This window comes from Xiphophorus hellerii, chromosome 3, assembly GCF_003331165.1.
Source record: "Xiphophorus hellerii strain 12219 chromosome 3, Xiphophorus_hellerii-4.1, whole genome shotgun sequence".
In the NCBI taxonomy this organism is placed as follows: domain Eukaryota; kingdom Metazoa; phylum Chordata; class Actinopteri; order Cyprinodontiformes; family Poeciliidae; genus Xiphophorus; species Xiphophorus hellerii.
Genome location: NC_045674.1, coordinates 17309557 through 17329069, shown reverse-complemented (window position 1 = coordinate 17329069; position 19513 = coordinate 17309557). Strand labels below are relative to the sequence as shown.

The window sequence follows — 19513 nt, the reverse complement described above, 5'->3', positions numbered from 1 at the left end:
ACTAAGACTCGTTTTATGTATGTGTGAGAGCGAGACTTTTTATGAATGTGTGAGAGCGACACTCTTTATGAATGTGTGAGAGCGAGACTCTTTTTGAATGTGTGAGAGCGAGACTCTTTATGAATGTGTGAGAGCGACACTCTTTTTGAATGTGTGAGAGCGACACTCTTTTTGAATGTGTGAGAGTTGTCACGGAAGAGGCGGGGCATAATTTTTGGATCAAACTGCGCATGCGTAGATCCTAAACTATAAGTTTCGATTGTTGACTCACTGTATGTTCTATTACTTAGTATATTTGTGCTTTTAAATATATATAGAACGTTTAACTTTCTTGTAGATTAAATGTGCTATAGAAATAAATGAATCTGATTGATTGATTAAAAATAGCAAAATTGCTGTAGTACAATCTGTCCACTGGGTGCCAGTATTACAGGAATTATTAACCGGCGCCAACTAGTGCCGAAGAAGAAAGAGTTTGCTATACCGAACATGGCTAACTCTAATTCGAAACGAGAGAGAATTGGTCAGGCAGCTGCCATTTTAAACACCATTCTATCTTCTCCGGAGGCAACCAGCACTTTGACAGGCGCATTAAACGATTCAACAACTGCCCGCAGTGCTACAATCTGGCACCCAGTGGACAGATTGTACTACAGCAATTTTGCTATTTTTAATCAATCAATCAGATTCATTTATTTCTATAGCACATTTAATCTACAAGAAAGTTAAACGTTCTATATATATTTAAAAGCACAAATATACTAAGTAATAGAACATACAGTGAGTCAACAATCGAAACTTATAGTTTAGGATCTACGCATGCGCAGTTTGATCCAAAAATTATGCCCCGCCTCTTCCGTGACAACTCTCACACATTCATAAAGAGTCTCGCTCTCACACATTCAAAAAGAGTCTCGCTCTCACACATTCATAAAGAGTGTCGCTCTCACACATTCATAAAACGAGTCTTAGTACTGTGTGTGTGTTCAACTTTAGTCTTGTGTATGTGAGAGATAAACGTCTGTGTGTGCGCGAGCTGGTAGTAGTGTATGTGTGCGAGAAAGTTAACGTTTGTGTGTGTGTGCGAGCTGTTAGCAGTGTATGTGAGCGAGAAAGTTAACGTTTGTGAATGTGCGAGCTGTTAGTACAGTGTATGTGAGCGAGCTGGTAGTAGTGTATGTGAGCGAGAAAGTTAACGTTTGTGAATGTGCGAGCTGTTAGTACAGTGTATGTGAGCGAGCTGGTAGTAGTGTATGTGAGCGAGAAAGTTAACGTTTGTGTGTGTGTGTGTGACATTTTAGTAGTGTGTGTATACGCAATTTGAGTATTTTTTGAATGTGCGTGAGTAATTTTTGAGTGTGCGTGGCTATTTTTTTGAGTATGCGTGAGTTTTTGGTAGTGTGTGAGAGACAAAACGTAATTTTTTTGAGTATGCGAGGCTATTTTTTTGGAGTATGCGTGAGTTTTTGGTAGTGTGTGAGAGACAAAACGTAATTTTTTGGAGTGTGCGAGGCTATTTTTTTGGAGTATGCGAGAGTTTTTGGTAGTGTGTGAGAGACAAAACGTAATTTTTTGGAGTGTGCGTGGCTACTTTTTTGGAGTATGCGAGTGTTTTTGGTAGTGTGTGAGAGACAAAACGTAATTTTGTGGAGTGTGCGTGGCTACTTTTTTGGAGTATGCGAGTGTTTTTGGTAGTGTGTGAGAGACAAAACGTAAATTTTGTCCTAAACGGCCCCTCATACCTATTTGCAGTTCAATGTTCTCTGACTCACCTATCCTCCAACTTTTAGTGGAAAGTGGCTCCAAATTATTTGAAGAAGCTACTTTTATTTTACTTGGCACTAATTGGTTGCGTCCCCTAAGAGCAGAAATAAGGAAGCTCGCACATGTTAGCTGAGTTGGTTTCCAATTAATACATATTAAATTATGTTGGGAGTTTGAACTATAAAAATTGACAGCTATATATGTTATAAGCATTTTTAGAAAGGGTAAATTAGCCATAACGTTAGCGACAGTGAATATGTAATGTTTGCAGGATACCAGAGTAGCAACTACTGCAAATTTTTTTCCCCGGAGTGATCAATAAAGCTGGCTATTAGAGTGCTTCCCTGGGAATATGCTGTGCACATGTAAAAATAAAACAGGTGACCATTATTTTTTATTCATAAAGCCACATTTCTCATTTGAATTGCATATTTACAGGCAAAAAATGCTTTGATTAGGCTTGCATCAATATTTTTAGATTACGTTCTTGAGTAAGAAGCTCCCTAGTAACGCATTGTACATTACAACCTCAATCTGGAAAAGGATAAATTTAGAATTAAGAATATTCAGTTTGAACAGTGTGCACTGTAGAGTCTGCAGTGGGTAAGAAAGTCATACAAGAAATACTCTGTTCTTTGACAGATATTAACAAATGAAGTGGATGATCATAGCTAGATATACACAGATGTATATCAGCCTAAATAGGTAACTTTGTTACTATAGCAGATTTCTCTGATACAAAACACACAACACAAGTGATGTAGAATAAAAATAATAAAATGCATCGCGATAACATCAAAGACATGAGACTGTAGAGAAGACATTAAGAAAATCAATTGTATAAAAGCTCTACCATACTAAAAGTATGTCTGATTAAAAAGGTATGCTTCTTCTTTGTAGAGAAATAAAGACTGAGTGTTAAAAAGAGAGGGAAATTAATTCCACTTTTGGAGAAAGGCTCCTTTAGTAAAAATTCCCCTGGGGTTTTAACTCTGGTCTGAGGAACTCCTTATCTTCTCTGGTTAGATGACCACAGACCCACAGAAATGTGAATTTATAACAAGTCAGAAAGATACTGGGGCACTTGATCTTGGAAGGTTAACAATAACACTTTAAAATGATTGCCGAAAATACACTGGTAACCTTGGAAAAAAATTAAGAGAGATATGTTTTAATTTCTCCAATTAGGGGTTCACCACAGATTGCCATCTGCTATGTGTTTACTATTTGCAAGAGGGTATGACAGAGGTGGTTTGCCTGCTTGTGTTGCCGTAGTTAAAAATAATGTTCAATTAAAAGTTGAAAAGGTAATTTTTTAACATAATTAAAAGTCTTTTATAAACTAAGCTTTTTATAATGTGAATTTTTATAATTATTAACATTTTTATGTTGCTAGAACAAGTTCTGACATGAATATTGCAACAATGACTAAAATATCTTCGACTATGCTACAATTTATGAACATTTCAAAAAAATTTAATAATCAGAGTAAAGTTAAATGAAGATCTTCCCAACTACGCTCATCTCCTGATACCCAATACAAATTATTTGGGAGGGCCAAACAGAGTAAATATGAATCACAACATAAGTTTGACAACATTCTCAACAAAGCACTTTTAGCAAATATGGGATTAATTTAAAGCTATGTCAAATTAAGACTTTGGGCCTGAACACAATCCACAAGAACAAGAGTTTTCTGATTTTGTTTAAGTTGCAGGACAAACAACAGTGAATATACTTATCAAGACATGTTATACCTTAGAAGAACTGAAGTGCAACTTATTGCTGAATTTTTCAGAGAAGCCCTGGAAAATAGAAGGGAGCCAGCGGGGTCAGATGTCCAGGGCCCACAGGAGAGGGTGGGACTAAGAACTGGATTTTCCAACCAACAAATTAGATCAAGATTACTTTATTGATTCCCAGAGGGATTTTTTAAATCGAAATAACAAAAACTATAGAAAAAGTACAAATAAGAGTTAAAAAAAGGAGAAAAGGGAATGGAAAAGTAAGTACCAGAAAGTATCACATGTGCATTATAAAACAGATTGTACAATACAATCAGCCATATCTAGTATCTCCCATCATTATGGGCAAGTTTTTTTTCTCCAAAGTAGGTCTGTTAGGGAATAAAAATGTAGCCTAATACTAATTCTACATAAACCTTTTTTATTGTTATTATCTTATGCATAATTGCCCTTGCAATTAGTAAGTATACCCTTGTGTGTGTCCCCAAGTTACAGCTACACTGTGACTGACACAACATTTGACTATGTGTTCATAAAGCTGCTCCATAAAAAGCGTGGTGTGCTGCTGGAAAATATCCAGCCTAAATCTGTCGCTCCATTCTGGATCAGGCAGCCCTCCATCACTTTGATATAAGTAAACGGTACCAGGTCTGTTACTAGAGGAACACAACTCAAGCCGCAGGTGCAGCCAGTCTTCGGTTTGTTCTCCAATCCAGTTTCACCTGCAGACAGACCTCCCTCAACTCTGACCTCTTCCGATAAACCCAGCAGATTTCTTTCAGTTGTGATTTTTTGTTATAATTAGACCAGATTTGACAGGAAAAGTTTGGAGGATGTTGAATGTTAATGGCTACGCTGTTTTGTAATTTTCTGTAGATTGACGTTTCTAGGTGCGTCCTCCCCTCTGCAGACAGGAGTTGTGGCTGGATATGAGTGACCAAAAATTAAACTAAGATCCTCCTGTAGAGCCTAAACTAATATGTCGCATCTGTAGAAACAATGTTGAATGTATTAATGAACACTGTTTATAGTTCATGCAAGCATGACATAAATGCTGACTTTTTATGAATAAGGGGAAGAGTAGTCATTTCTCCTTTGTCTCTAAAAGAGAAACAAGCTCAGACTGATTTGCTAAGGACAGTACAAAACAGAATATCAACATAGAGAAATTATTCTTTTCCCTTTTACCACATCAATATGCTTAGACAGGATTATAGAGGTGAGCAAAGTTTTACAAAAATAAAAAAAACATATGGACTTGTTTATCAGTAAACCTTATACAGAATCAACCACCATCTTTATAACAATCTACATTCAAAAATACAACTATATATGGATGATGTTTAAGATGTTTGTACACCTAGCATCTGCCTCAGGGCATGCTGTGTTGTTGCTGAGAGACTTGCAGGTTACATCACCTCAAACAGCAACTTTTTTCAAAAGTTATATAACGAAGCACAAACAAACGGTTAGAAAACTTTGTAACCATAGTGAAAATATACTAAAATAGAAAGCAAAACAAAAAAAGCTGACAAGAAGTAAGCAAAGGAAAAACAACTGGAGCAACAGATCACAGACAGCACCTCTCCTATGGGGAACCAGTTCACTTATATCAAGCAGAGGTTATTATGCTATGAGGCACTAATTAATTCATTAGTTAAATGAAATGCCAATAAAAGCTTGAGAGGGTTTTAATACTGATGCCAACTGTCTTTTCCCCTCCTTTCTCTCCTCCCTCTCATCATCCCCTCTCACCCATCTGTCCAAATTATCCACCTTTCTCCCCAACACACACTTGCTTACATGTCATCTCCAAGGCGCTGAGTGTGTGCGGTGATGGAGGACATTAGCCGTGATCAGCAGGAGCACTTTGCAGCGGTCAGCAGGAACGGTGCAGTCATACAGGACTTTAGCATTCAGTAGCACTTACCTGCGCTCTCTCAATCTGTTCCTCCTGGGCCTTTTGGCCAAGTTGGTGAGCAGGTGAGTGCATTGCCATTAGCCTTTATAAATGTGAACATTACAGGTGTTGACTGTGAAACAGTAACTACTCATTATTTAGCAGCTGTCTCTGGGCTGTTATGGTAAAATTCTTCTACCTTTTAAGTCAAGACTTTTTCACTTCGTTGCTAACAGGACAAAGACTTAATGAATGTCCAGATTTTCCGCTGAGAGCTTTTTGATACTGATCCTCAATCACTCATAATTATGACTTTAATTAAAAGTGGCAATTAGATGCTCAGACTGCCCTGCCAAATGGCCCTCTAGTTGGCTCTGCTTGTTTCTGCTCCTTCATAAGTGGCCTGATATTTGTAGCTTGCAACATGACTCACTCTGAACATTGTAGTCTCTTTTGCTGCTGAATAGTTTTTTCAAGGTAATTGTTTAGGGCATATGTTCAAATGAAGCCTTATTTACATAAACATTGCTTAGCTCCCTCTGGAGCCAATAAGAACACAACAGTGAAATGTGAAGGGAGAGACACACACACGCACACACGCACACAAGCCCATTTCCACTCGGTCTGACACTGTATGACATTATGAATTGAAATCCTCCTCTTCAAGCAGCTGTAGTAAAAAGTACATCAAACAGGTCTGGGGTGGCAGGGTGGACACAAGGCATGCTAATAGGGAGTCTGGTCTTCATTTGACTAAAAAAATACCATGGTTTGTTAGGGTTTCGTATGCAGAAAAGCATCCATAAAACTATGTGGTTATTATTTGACCAGCCACCTCTCAAAGAAAGACACCAATTCAGTCTTTTGACTACAAAATGCCTAGTGGGAGCACATAGTGTGTTTAAAATAAGAATACGACTGTAGCATGTAAAAACTGCGATCACTTTGTTTATGTCTGAGCTTATTTTTCAAATAAGTCATAGTACAGATGGAAGTGTCACGCCAACCTAAACGTCCCATTTAGGTTTCTGGAGAAAACTTTAAACTACTTTAAGACACTTTGGTGATTACAAACAATTACTTCTGAAAGATTTGTTGATTCATAAATTATGTTAATCTCTAGCAAAAACATTATTTAAATGCCCTACTATTGACATCGTTTTTGTTTACACCCAATTTAAAAATTAGACCTCAATGGCTAGATTTGATTACTGATTTCTGCCATTAAATGGAAACTAATTCAAAATAAAACTGTCTAATTACCCATGACCTTTGGCTACACTGGAAACAGACACCCCGCCCCACTTTCTATACTTAAATCTGACTTTTCCTGTTTTAGGTCAGTTAGCGAGATTATTTATTTGTCTCATGCCACAAAAATTGAAGAGACTTTTAAATAATTGTGCTTAGTATTTGTAGTATTGCCTTTTTAAACATTTTAGAGGTATTGTTTTGGGTGTCCTTCCACAAGCTTTTTAATAGTTTGCTGGAATTTTGACCCATTCCACCTGACAGAACTATTTTATATGGGAATGACTTTAACTTTGACTTTGCTGCCCTGAAGACATATTGTAACTAATCTGGATACATGCCTGAAGCAGCAGGCAATGAAATCAGCAGCCTGAGCAGAAAACACACATCTCCCTTTCCGCAACTACTATTTTTCCAGAGGGACTCCTGGGCATTCCCAAGCCAATCTTGAGTCGTAATCTTTAATAAGTCCTTGATCTGCCCTAGGGCTCGTTTGTGTGGGACATGTCAGAAACACCTCTGCTTGGAGATGCAGAGGTGTTATAGGGAAAACATCCCTATAAGATGTCCAAACCACTTTGATTGGGTTATATAAATAAATCTCTTTTCTGAGCGCCTCCTTGAAGCAGCGAGCTCTCAACTTGGAGATGGCAGAAAATCTTCACATCACAGACTTAGAGGCATTGATTCATCTTTAGGACAGAAAATTGTGCTTATCCTTGATGGCCCACTTCATCAAATCTAATCAGTAATAATATCTAAGGTCATGCAGGCAACACTTTTCAGAGTTGACGCTTTTACTGAGTGAAAAATACTCAAAGTTAAACCTTTTCTGCTGTCAGGTGTTTAAAAATTAAGTCAAAGAAAAACAGAAAGGTGATTGGGAAAAATCATCATGATAGTTGCATGCCTTTCAACTCTTCTAATACACACTGGAAGCATCTTACACTAGTTCACTGAAGTAGAACACATCTGTGGATTTTAGCCAAATGCATTTCTCCATTTATGCCACCAAAAGGCATAGCCTAATATAGGAAAAATAAAAAAAATGCTCATTATATTCAAATTAATTAAATATTCAGTGAATTGCTGGCTATTTAGATCTTTTAAACAAATTCAAAATAATAGCTTAGAATTCCATTCCTCTACCATATTTCTCATCAGAATAGCCAATCTCATGACAAATTGATCATCAGGCAATATTTGTCACTGACCTGTCAAGCAGAGGATGTAATTCTAGATATAAGAAACCATAGCAAAATGCAAACATAGAAGCAAAACTACAACAGAAGAGCAGCTGAAGAGCTACTATTGGCAGAGAGAATGTAGTGGCAATTATTTCATTATATTCAGAAGTTTCAACAATAATCCTGAATAGAACAGATTCGAAGGTGGTCACTAGGTCCGATATCAGCCGCTGACTAGACTCTCACAGTATGCATTTTTTCACAGAAAATAATTTAAGAATATTTTTTATGTCAGATGCTGCCAGTGTGCGTTGCACTTCAAGAGCTAATTAGAGCAAAACTATTTTACACACGTGGAGACGTGTGTGATTTTTTTTTTCTCCCCTCACTGTGATGGAATGAGAGAGAGCGAGACTTTAAGTGGATAACAGGAAGAATGCATTACCAAAAAAAATTTGCTATGTTTTACTTTTTTTTTTTTTTTTTAGCTTTTAATCTGTTATGAAACATTGTGCACTTTTGCCCATTTTGGTGGCCAAGACCTTCTGTGCTGCATTAGCATCGCAATTCTTGATGTAAATATGACTGGTGACTTATGACAACGAAACATTGAATGTTAGGGTTCAACTGACAACAGCATATCATCTGTGAAGAAACAATTGACTTCCCTTAGCTGAATGCTTAGTTTCCATCAACACAGACTTGAACTGAATGTGACGATTATGTGTGACAATTGCAGAGAGCTTTGACGTATGAAGAAATGTTCAATATTCTAAATCATTTACTGTTGGTAATTCTTCCCATTTTTAGAGAGAAAAAGTGGGTTTTGTCTAGGAAGAAAGGGTCCAAAGAGAGAATAGTGACAGAAAATGGCTGGCTGCGTATCAGGTTGGATCTGTCTGAAATTAGCAATCCATTGGACGTGAAACAATTCCCTTTTCCAACACCTTTTTCTCTACTATCTCCTCCTGTCGTCCATTAATGCTGACGCCAAGAACAAAAAAAATCCTTTAAAGTGTTAATGAGAGTTTGAAGAATGACTCACTAGTGATGATTAGGTGATAATATACATACAGAATCCAAAATTTAGACACGTCGCACAAACCTATAATAATTACTAATTAGTGGTGATAAAGCAGTCATGAGCAAAAGAAAAAAAAACTTGCCCTTGACACAAAAGAGCACACTCCAGGGAGGCTAACTAAATAATATAACAGAGCACTTTTAACATACATAAGAGAATATGTCCTGGAGTTGGAAAATGGCTGCTGTTCAGCACTTATTAGTGTCCAGTATCTTTTTTTCATTCTTCAATGTCTTATCAAAGAGAAAACACAAGAAGTTATACTTGACAAATCCCAGCTGTGAGATGTTTCGTACTTCAACAAATCAGAGAGCAACTGTCTGTTGTAGCATTTCCCAGAATTGGAACCACGGCAGCAAAAAGACGCTACTCAGCACGTTTAACCGCCTTGAAAAGATGCATTAAAATCACTCCTCCTCACTTCACCTAAAACAAGGGGTCACTTTACGACTGCTCGACCACAGGCACAGACTGTTCATCATGTTGACAGGTTCATATATCGCACCTTGTCTACACTAATACAGATAAATCTGAAAGCATCTTTTTTTCTTCTACCTTTTGACCTTCCATACCTACCCAGCCAGCATTTTACAAATAGAAAAACTTCCCATATTTACATTTTGCTTCATTAGCTCTGACAGGTCTTTAAATGTTCCTAAAACAAATAACACCTGAAAAACACAGCTTGGAGAGAGCAATTTGTATGATACATGGCTTAAATTTGTATTTTCATCTAAAGGTCAAATTCAGTTGAGCCTGCAATACCCTTGCAGGATGTCAGCATTTTTGTTGAGCAAAGCAAAGCAAGGTCAGCCCTTGAACAGAGAATCTTTAGATCCATAGCTCCTTTAAGAATCACGTCAATGGTTTTGCTTGATCGCCACTTTTACGTTTTGTTTTTTTTAATATCAGTCTATCAATTTACACTCTTCACAATGAAAATATTTTGCATACTTGAGTTAAAAACAATCAAAGGTTGCCAATATGAAATCCCCCTTTGCCAGTCTTTGCTAAGATTTTGTTTTCTTAACTAATTTTTGGGACATTTTAAAAATTTGTTCTTGAAAAGTCAGATATATGGAATAACTCTCATTGCTCTTTGAATAACTACAGCCATGGTGGGTACAATTTGGTTTTTAAATTGTGTATAAAAAGCAGTAAAGATATTTCTCTGGGTTAGCTGAGAGAGTTTCCTGTAAGTTTTGCATATGTTGTCATGTTAGAACTATCAACTTTAATTTATTTCAGTAGCTTAATGTAATAAATTAAGCTACTGAAAGCAAGAGCAGGAAATCTAGTCAGCAATCATGGGAAAATGGATGAAGCTAAATACTGGGCAAACATTGAGGAAGGCCTTAAGGCTTAACACAAACAAACTTTCATCTTCCAGTAGGAAAACAGCTCTAAACATACAGTACAGTCAAAGCAACTTTTAGAATGGCTTCATCAAAGAGCTATTTTTTGTTAGAATGGTCTAGTCAAAGAACCTGTGGCAAAACTTGATATCTGATGTTTACAACCCTTTCCAACAAACATGGCCGAATTTTAGCACCATAATCCCCTTGAAAGAGGAAGGCTTTGTTAACAGATTGATGTAAATAAAATATTTAATGTCTACTCTTTATACAGTGTTGGACATAATGGTATAGTGACACTTTCAGAAATGAATGTAATAGGCCTTGTAAATGTAAACCTTCCTGTTTTGCTGCCACTGAGCACAGATTTGACAAAAACTGGCACATTTTAAGGGAATCCTCATCTCAGAGATGCACCGAGAAGCTTCAAACAACTTTCCATAAACTTGGGAATTAGCAACTGTTTGAAAACTTTGCATCCACCTCTAAATTTAGATGTGCCACTGAGCCATAAGTGTTTAGAAATTTGACTTTCTCTGATAAATTAGGCAGAGAGGAGACACTGTTGCAGGAGCAGCCAAAAAAAAGCTTTTGATGTTTTTCAGTAGATGAAGGAGCCCTGAGACAGGTGATAGGAATGATGAAATTCAAACACGGGCCCTAATTTGCAGGAAGTGAGATATGCACTGTGCAGTGTGCATCTAAAGACTTGATATGCACCGATGGTCTAACTAGATATCGTTTTCTCTCTTTACGCATGTGTGTGTTTGAGAAAGTGTGTTAAAGTTTGCCAGGATGGTTGTGAATGTGACTTATTGGCGTGTCTCTCCGCCAATCTGACTGCGTCTGCACCGCTTGCTCATTCCCATCACACAGTCAATGCGGGCAGAACATGACAGACTGGTAATATCTCGTGTTCACGCACATACTTGTGCACACACACCCCTACACACATACCAGCTGCTTCTTTCCTCCTTTCTCATCAAACTTGTCATCAGCTGTGCCAGTTTTTTCTCATCTCACATTAAGAGCTCATGAATAATATGTGATTACCCAGGCCCCTCCGAGAAGCCCCTGGATCTACTTATGACGTACCCAGATATATTCACACAACTCACCTAAATAAACGCGGTTCAAAATATCTTGCTATTTTTTGGGTGTTTTTCCTTCTTTTGGACTTTACTCCTCCAGATTTACACCACAGACCACAGATGTGGACGCTGGACACAGTCAAGTTTGGTGGCTAATATTCCCCGTTGACACAAAAAGAGTTTCTTTCTTGCACACACTCGACAAACAATACAGACCAAAACAATAGACTAGAGGTAATTAGGCCTATTTTTGTCTGCTCAACTCATTTCCTCCTCACAGAAGTAATGTGATTTGACTCATTTAATTCCCAAAGGAGAGGAAAAGGACTGTAGCGGACAATGGCTTCATGCTTCACTACACAATTTTTCCTCTTTTTGAAATAAAAATATTCTGGTCTTCTGTCTTCCACAAAAAGGGAGGGGGAAGGGAAAACGTTATTTTAATGCTCAGGAAAAGAAATTATCACTGTGCACAAAAAAAATTCTCATCTACCCTGCAGCTGTATTAGAGTGTTACTGGGTCTGATGAGCTTTTTATTCTTATTTTTATCTCTCCTACCTTCAGGTAACTTAAAGAGTTTCTTGTGAGGACACCCTTGTGGGGTTCCTACGACTTTTTTTTTTTTTTACATCCAAATTACATACTTTTTTCTCATCTTTTTTTTTCTTTTTTAGCAATCTTTGAAGAATGAAGTCTATTTTTTACAACAGTCTCTGTAATTATTATTGTTCATATTTAAGAACAATATGACTGACAAAAAGTAACTTGAACTGACATAATAAATTTGACGTAACTTGTAGAATAACTAGGTAAGAATAAGTTACGCTAATGGTTTTCAATCCATAATTTCTGTGCTACAATGCCTAGGCTATGCAACTTCAGTGCTTTCTCATACTATACCTTAAAAAGGTTACTGGGTTTCAGCCAACTATCAAAATCCAGCTATTCAGGCAAAACTTGGATAAACAGTTTTGTTTATGACAAAGAAACTTTGGGTTGAATTTCATAATAATAATAATAATAAAACAAAAGTGTAAAGTTAACATGCAACTAAATTTAATTGATTTAACTTAATTTACTATGGTCTGGATATATTTTAAATTGAGGCATCAGTTTTTGGGGCTTTTATTTATTAATTATTGCCATTCAGAAAACTCTGAAATACAGAACTTGTAAGGATGTATAGACAGGACCTTTAGATAACGGGACAGGGCAAAAAGTCAGAAATACAATTACCTTCCCATTGTTTTTTTTTTTCCTCAATGCATACTAGAAACCCGACTTTTGCTAATTTCGTCCTTACCATGAAACTTGCAGCTTTCAGCCCTTCAGTTTAAAAAAAGACTGAAGATGGCCTCACTTACTTACTTTAGAGTACTTTACATGCCCAAGTAGTGAAAAAAGTTTCTCCACAAACAAGACAATAAAACATGCACATTTTTCCTTCACTCAGCATGCTCTCCTACCGGTGAGTCGCTGCTTCCAGTTGGACAGAGTGGTCCTCTGAAGACACCCTTGACTCGCCGAAAGTGTCCATTGCTCAGGTGAGTGGAGCTGATAACCAGGTAGTAACACGCACTACACGCCATCCCGGGGGGATCTCGAGGCTTGGGGCCCATTGAACGAGTGCCAGTTGGTTCCCCCTCCACCGGTCTGAGAGGCGGACGATGCCCGGTCCTGCCCGGGGGTGCTGCAGGTGTGAACGTCTCACTCCAGTGTTCTGATGAGAAATGAAAAACGTGGGGCATGATAGCGTTCTGTGGGATAGCTGCCTCTACTCCTTGAAGAAGAGGGGCAAAAACAGAATAGATCAAAAACTAGGATGTCTTTACTTACCAAACTCTTCTGTCTGCGTTTGGCATGCTGTCCGTCGGTCAGGCTGGAATAAATGGGTGAGCGCCTGTGGAGCGCCAGAGGAAAGAGATGGATTCATCTAGGCACACATACACACACACACACACACACACCCACCCCCCCACACACACACACACACTCTCTCCTCTTCAACCCTCCTCTCGCCTCCTCATGCCCACTCCACTGTCCAGTCCAGTAAAGTGTAGCCTATAGCTGCGGCAGCTCGCAAATCGGACTTCTCAGTGAGGAGAGAAAACAAGGGAAGCAGAGACTCTCCGCAGGTGCGCATTCTGAAATTCCACGCACATCGAAAAGCGAAGAACGTTGGAAAAAAAAAAAAATCTCATAGCCTACTTGTCTAATTCCCCTCTGTATTGATTGGCTTCACAATCAGGTGTCTTGTGAACGAAAATCTGCGGTGCGCGGTGGGAGGGACGGTAAATCCATCCAGAGGAACAGCCTGCTAGTTATTATCGGGCTCCCGCGCAGGCAGGTTGAAGTGGTTCATTCTTTCTCCAAAACACACACGCACGCACACACGCACACCCACACACACACACCCATTCTCAGAATCTCTCTCTCTATTTCTCTCGCTCCCATTTCTCTCTCCAGTCAGTGTGTGTCTGTGGGTGTGTGTGTGTGTGCTGCTCTGGACCTGATTCCTTTCTGCTGTATAATATACAGCCCCAGTTGAAGCGTGGATCTGGGATAGAGGGGGATCACTCGGCTCCACGTTGTGCTTGAGTAACTCTCAAACACACCTCCTTGCACACGCCAATTTCTTCCACCAGTATATGTTTTCATTTCCCCCCCATTGCTTACCATTGCTTGCGCACAAAGAAACTTTTCTCGCCGACATCAGCTTAGTGTGTGGCATTCTCCCCCCCACCCCCCTTCAGTGTATCGGAGTTTGATGCCCTCAATCAAAGCAAACGCGTCACACTGTTGGGCTACATCCCCGGACTGAGGAGAGGGGGGAGGCAGGGTTCGCGTTGCTGCAGCCTTAGTGATGATAAAAGGGTCTTTTTTCCGAGCGGGTTGTGTCAAAGAGCAGCTCGGAACCAGCTGCAGCCGAGTCCGTCAGGCTGTCTCGGAGACGGAGATGCACGGCGCTGTTCACCCCAACGTGGTTCTGAAACCGTTCTGCGTGTCACACCCTGCAATTTCAGCCCAGGACTGAAGTTCATTTTGTGCTCACTCTAACGGACAGCTCCGTGTTCCAGCAGTAAAGTCGGTAAAAAAGTCCACCGCTTCCCCCCCGCCCCTCTCTTCCTTTTTGCTTTTCACTAACAGGCTGACGATGTAACCACCCTGGTATAACCACTTCATTATTTTTTTTTTCTCATTTTGCCCCGATACACAAACATGAAGTTCAGTGAAAACAGTGGTTGTCTCATGTTTGTTTTTACAAAAGCTGATACACTGTGTTAGTAATATACACCTAATATGGTTCACCCACACACCTTTGGAAGTCCCATATTTAGTAAACAGAATCCACTTACTGTCATTTATTTTCACTATAGATAAATCTGCTCTAATAACATTAGTTAGGAAACACTATCAATAATACCAGGGAACAAATCAGACAAGTCACAGATAAATTTGCAGAGAGATTTCAAGCAGAGTCAGGATATAAAACAACATTCTTTGAGCATTTCACAGAATCCATCATCTGAAAACAGAAAGAAGATGGAGCAACTACATGCCTACAAAGTTAAGGGATCTGTGGAGGATCTGCAGAGATCCACAGCTCAGGTGGGAAAAATTTATGGGACTGTTGTTATTTATGAACTCCAAACATTTGTTGCTTTTTAAGAGGAGACAAATTTCCTTTCTTGACGCCTATAACAATTCTAGTTTATTTGCCAGTGGGGAACCCAGCAAACACGTGGAAGCAAGTGCTCTGGTTGGGCGAAAAAATAAATAGAACTGTTTGATCTAGAAGAAAACCATTATACGTGACAGAAAACCAACACTTTGTATTAGCCTGAACAAAGCTGTTCTCATGGTTAAATATGGTGATGAGTGCATAATGATGGGGTAATGCTTTTCTTGAGCAGAATGACAAATCATTTTAGATTTGTATCTGTAAAGAAAACTGAAAGCCAAGTCTTTCTTTTGCTTTATTATTATGCCCTGCTTAGTGTTGGTCTGGCATATAAAGTTCCAATAAAATACATTGAAATTTATGTTCCTAACATAACAAAATATGAAAAATATCAAGTCCTATGGATACTTTTGCAAGTTACTGTGTATTTCTGGTTAGCATCACTTGTAATTTATTATCAGATTCAGGAGTTATTTAAGGTTGAGGCACTTGTCACTTGCTGGGGAGATGCAATACATCTTAACAAAAATGTCAGGCTACTCATCCTCCAACTTTCAACAGATTTAGCACAGCTATCAATTCAGCCTGAGAGTTTGTGAAAATGGGCCACCCGGAGGCAGAGTAAAAACAGAAAAGTTCTGGCGTTCTTCTGCACCAAAACTGAACTTTCATAATTATTATTTTAATCTATTTTACTGTTTTGTATCTGATACACTTTAAAACATCTACCTATTCTTATGACTCTGTGGCAAACTTCTTATTCTCAGTAATGTATCTCTCTTGGTCAAACCGTTGCTTCTCTTTACCTTAGCTGCTGATTCAGCAGTCTTTTAAGTCTTTGACAAATTATTATCTGGTCCTTAAGGGCCCAGCTTCTGCCACCTCTCACTACCCCAGATTGTGGGCTGTATCACTACATAAATAAGCCTCAGAGCAACAGCATTCAAAGCTGCCTTGCATCTTTGTTTTGATCTGCTATGATGAGAAAGCATGTGGTCGTGCTGTTTTTAATCTGGATGTCCTCCTACATGAGAGGTTTGTTCCTTGTGGGATTTACACTTCTTAATGCAGAAACTGAGTCATGAATGCATAGGTCCACCTTATTCACCATGCACAGGACTGTTGCTATTATCATATCTTCCTCTTACAGATCGGCAGAGATGTTTGTACAGTGTAGGGGGAATGTGGACATATGTTGTTGAGTGATTAGCACACATCTACTGAAACATTTAGGAGGGAATTGCACATATTTTAATAGTCCTATTTAAACAGGATTGAAAGCAGGGTCTGTGAAGAATAGAAGCCCGCTGCTTTTATTTGACACATTTCATTCGTTTTCATGAGTTTGTTGGATGCTGACGTTGATACAAAAGATGAAAAAAAATATTTTCAGCATTTTTTCCTAACAAGTAGCAGATCTCTCTCTCTCTAAAAAAAAAAAAAAAAGCATTACTTTTTCTCCCTCTTTGTTAATACCAAACACATGTAATGTTCTTGCATCTGAAGTGAATGCCCCTAGGTGCCCCCGCCTATAGGCAGACTCAAATCAGCTGCAAAGGGCCCTGATCAACTCAGGACTGGAGGGATCATTTCTTCCAGCTGGCCTGAGCACAGCTGGGGATCCTCTAGGAAAGGTCGGAGAAAAATGCTGGAGAAAAAGTTTCCTAGACTTCTTGGCTCGCAAGAGCGCGCAGGAAATTGTTCTACCAAAATTGTTTTTAAACCTCAGGGGATTTACTTTAATATCTTGTTAAATGGATTTGAATTCTGGATTACAGTTCTGAATATGAATGTCTTCTAAAATATTATAGTAAAATATTTTTTAAGCTGCTCAGTGGCATTGTGCAGTTAGAACATTTAACATATTTGAGACTGAGAGGATAACTAGAAGAAATAATAATAAAAATATCAACAGGAAAAAACAGAAAGAGGATGAGAAAATAGCCAGTAGTTACTTCACTGGTTATGTGAACATCAGAAATGACCAAGAAACAAGGGAAGGAGGTGATCAGATCGAATCAGTCACTTTTTGTTTTACATGCAAACATAAGGTTCTTGCAACTGTTGATACGCTATATGCTTGATAGTTTTCAATATTGTTTTTTTTAAATATGGACTTTAAAAATTTGCCATGTATTTTTATTCAGGTCCCCAGGTTCAATACTGTACAATCAGATTTTGCTGTAATTACAGATGCAGGTCTTTTGGGGTGGGTCTCTATCAGCTTTTTAAGAGCCAGATAATTGTCTCTTTGCAAAAGCAGGTTAAAATTGTCAGGTTTGATCTTGCCGAAGATTTTCTGGACTTTGACTGGGACATCCAGACATTTATACTTTCATCTGAAACTGAAAGCCTTACTGAAAAGTGAACCTTTGCCACTGTCTCACGATTTATGTAGGATTGTCCTGTATTCAGCTCCATCTATGTTCAGATAATTTCTGATCTTTCAGCTTTCCATCTTTCCCTGCTGAAGAGAAACAGTAGCATTGCCAATCGAGAAACATAGTCCCTCCAGCGTTTCCTAGGTCTTCCTCTGGGTCTTCGCCTGGTTAGACATGGCTGGAACACCAGGGAGGCATGCAGGAGACCTATTTTAGCTGCTTGTATCCAAAATCTCATTCATTTGGTCACTACTGAAAATTTGTGACCATAGATGAGAGCAGGAACATAGATCGGCCAGTAAATTGAGAACTTCGCCTTTTGGCTCAGCTCTCTTTTTGCCACGATACACCAGGACAAAGCTTTTTATTGTTGCACACGGGGGAATTAAAAACAATACTGTACAGTTGTTAGAAATAGAAATATCAAACTCACAACATATCATCTATACCTACGCATTGTTGCCTGCCCAAAAAGTACAAGCTCTCTTTAGAGTATTGAGGATGGTGAAATGATGTGCTCTGCAAAATGTTATAGCTCCATATTTTGAGAAGCACACCAAGACTGATGTATTCAGTTAGCTCTCTATCTCATAGAACTGGTGGGTATCGTGCTAAAGCTAAAGAAAAATGATTCCATACTTAGGTTAGCTTTGAGTTATTTAAAAGCAGAAAATTTCCTACTGATCATTTAGCATGCCTGTCAGGACATGCCAAGATTTATTATAACAGTATTCCTTAAATTCAGGCCTGAACAGTTTCTTCATTCAACTAAGCTAAGAATTTGTACTATTTATATTATATAAAGTGATCGGTTTCACGATGCCCCGCTGTTCTATAGTTCTAAACTCTCTAACATCATGCTGTTGCTGTAATTTACTCCTGAGGCCATGGACTCACCCCTTCACAGATGAAAGCAAAACAGCACCTTAATGTGAATGCCTGCAGATACGTTTTCACTGTCAGATGTCTGTTGGATGGAAAACAAACTTCTTTTTTTTTTCTCTCTCATCGGGTTCTTTAGAGAACAGAAAAAGAAGAAGAAAAAAAAAATTTCCTCTCAGAAGAAGAAGGAAACCAGTTTCACACAGGAAATTACCAACAAACTGTTTTCCGACAGATGTTTTATTTAATGTCTAATACACTTAAACACCGCTAGTTAATGTACTTTCTTTTTCCCAGCGTGCCTGTGAGGACAGAAATTGTGTCCTGAGCAATCTGGTGATGCAAAAGACAACTCCAAAGATTCCTTGACGGTGATTGAAAAAAATGAGCTTCTTTGATAATGATACTGTTAAACTGTCAGGGATTTGAGAACCCACAGTATGAAGCCATGTTACATGCTGGTTTAATACCTGCTGGGTATCCGGGGTGTGTGTGTGTGTGTTTCCAAGAGGAAAAGGTGTGACGGGGCTTATTTGCACTGATCATCCACTTGAGGAAAACCGTTGTGTGTATTTTAAACACTCTAATTCCCTAAAGTACTGCCCCCCTCTCTTTGCTCCCTCCTTGCTCCTGATGCACTCATTACTGTTAGAAATGATGCAGTGATACAGAGAGGAGAAGAGGAGAGCAGGAGTCAGAGAAAAACAGAGAGAAAAAGTGAAAGAGAAGGGAAAAATCTTGGTGGTATCTGTTTTTCCCAGTTGTTGCCTCTAGGTCTCCTTTCTCTCATAATTCTTTGAAATATTATACTTTAGGTGTTTGGCTCATATTGCTGTCTTTATGCACAGTGAAAGAGGTTGGCTCTGAATGCATTGTAATATTTTACGAAACGGTAAGCTGGTGAGGAACTCTAGAAGTTAGTTTCTCTTCCAAATCCACTGTGCCATTATGGTGAAAACACTTCCTGAGGAGTATCACACTCCCTGTGTGGTCAAAGATGACTGCAAGTTTTACAAAAAAAATATTTCTGCAAAGTATACATCAACATGACCAGAGTTTCACAGAGAACACAGTTAAGGCTGATTTTTTAAGAAGATGAGCAATGTACAGTTAAAAGTACAGCAACAAGAGTACGTACTGAACATTTACAAAGAGGCTAACGTCACATCAGATGTCCATGACAACCTATA

The 19513-nt window shown here is 38.6% G+C and overlaps 1 protein-coding gene across 2 annotated transcripts in view; it reads right to left on the bottom strand.

The window, feature by feature from the left end:
- The window catches only part of znf804b (zinc finger protein 804B), a 58611-nt gene extending 44365 nt beyond the window's left edge, over positions 1 to 14246 (bottom strand). Inside the window, exons 1-3 of one of the 2 annotated variants that reach the window (XM_032559306.1) lie at positions 14055 to 14246; positions 13215 to 13278; positions 12845 to 13098 (exon numbers count right to left, since the gene is read on the bottom strand). In XM_032559306.1, coding sequence (XP_032415197.1) covers positions 12845 to 13098; positions 13215 to 13278; positions 14055 to 14057 — 321 coding nt within the window. In that variant the 5' untranslated portion in view covers positions 14058 to 14246. Of the gene's footprint in view, positions 1 to 12844; positions 13099 to 13214; positions 13789 to 14054 lie in introns of those variants that run through there. The other variant, XM_032559305.1, reaches the window with a different exon arrangement.
- Positions 14247 to 19513: the final 5267 nt, after the last annotated feature.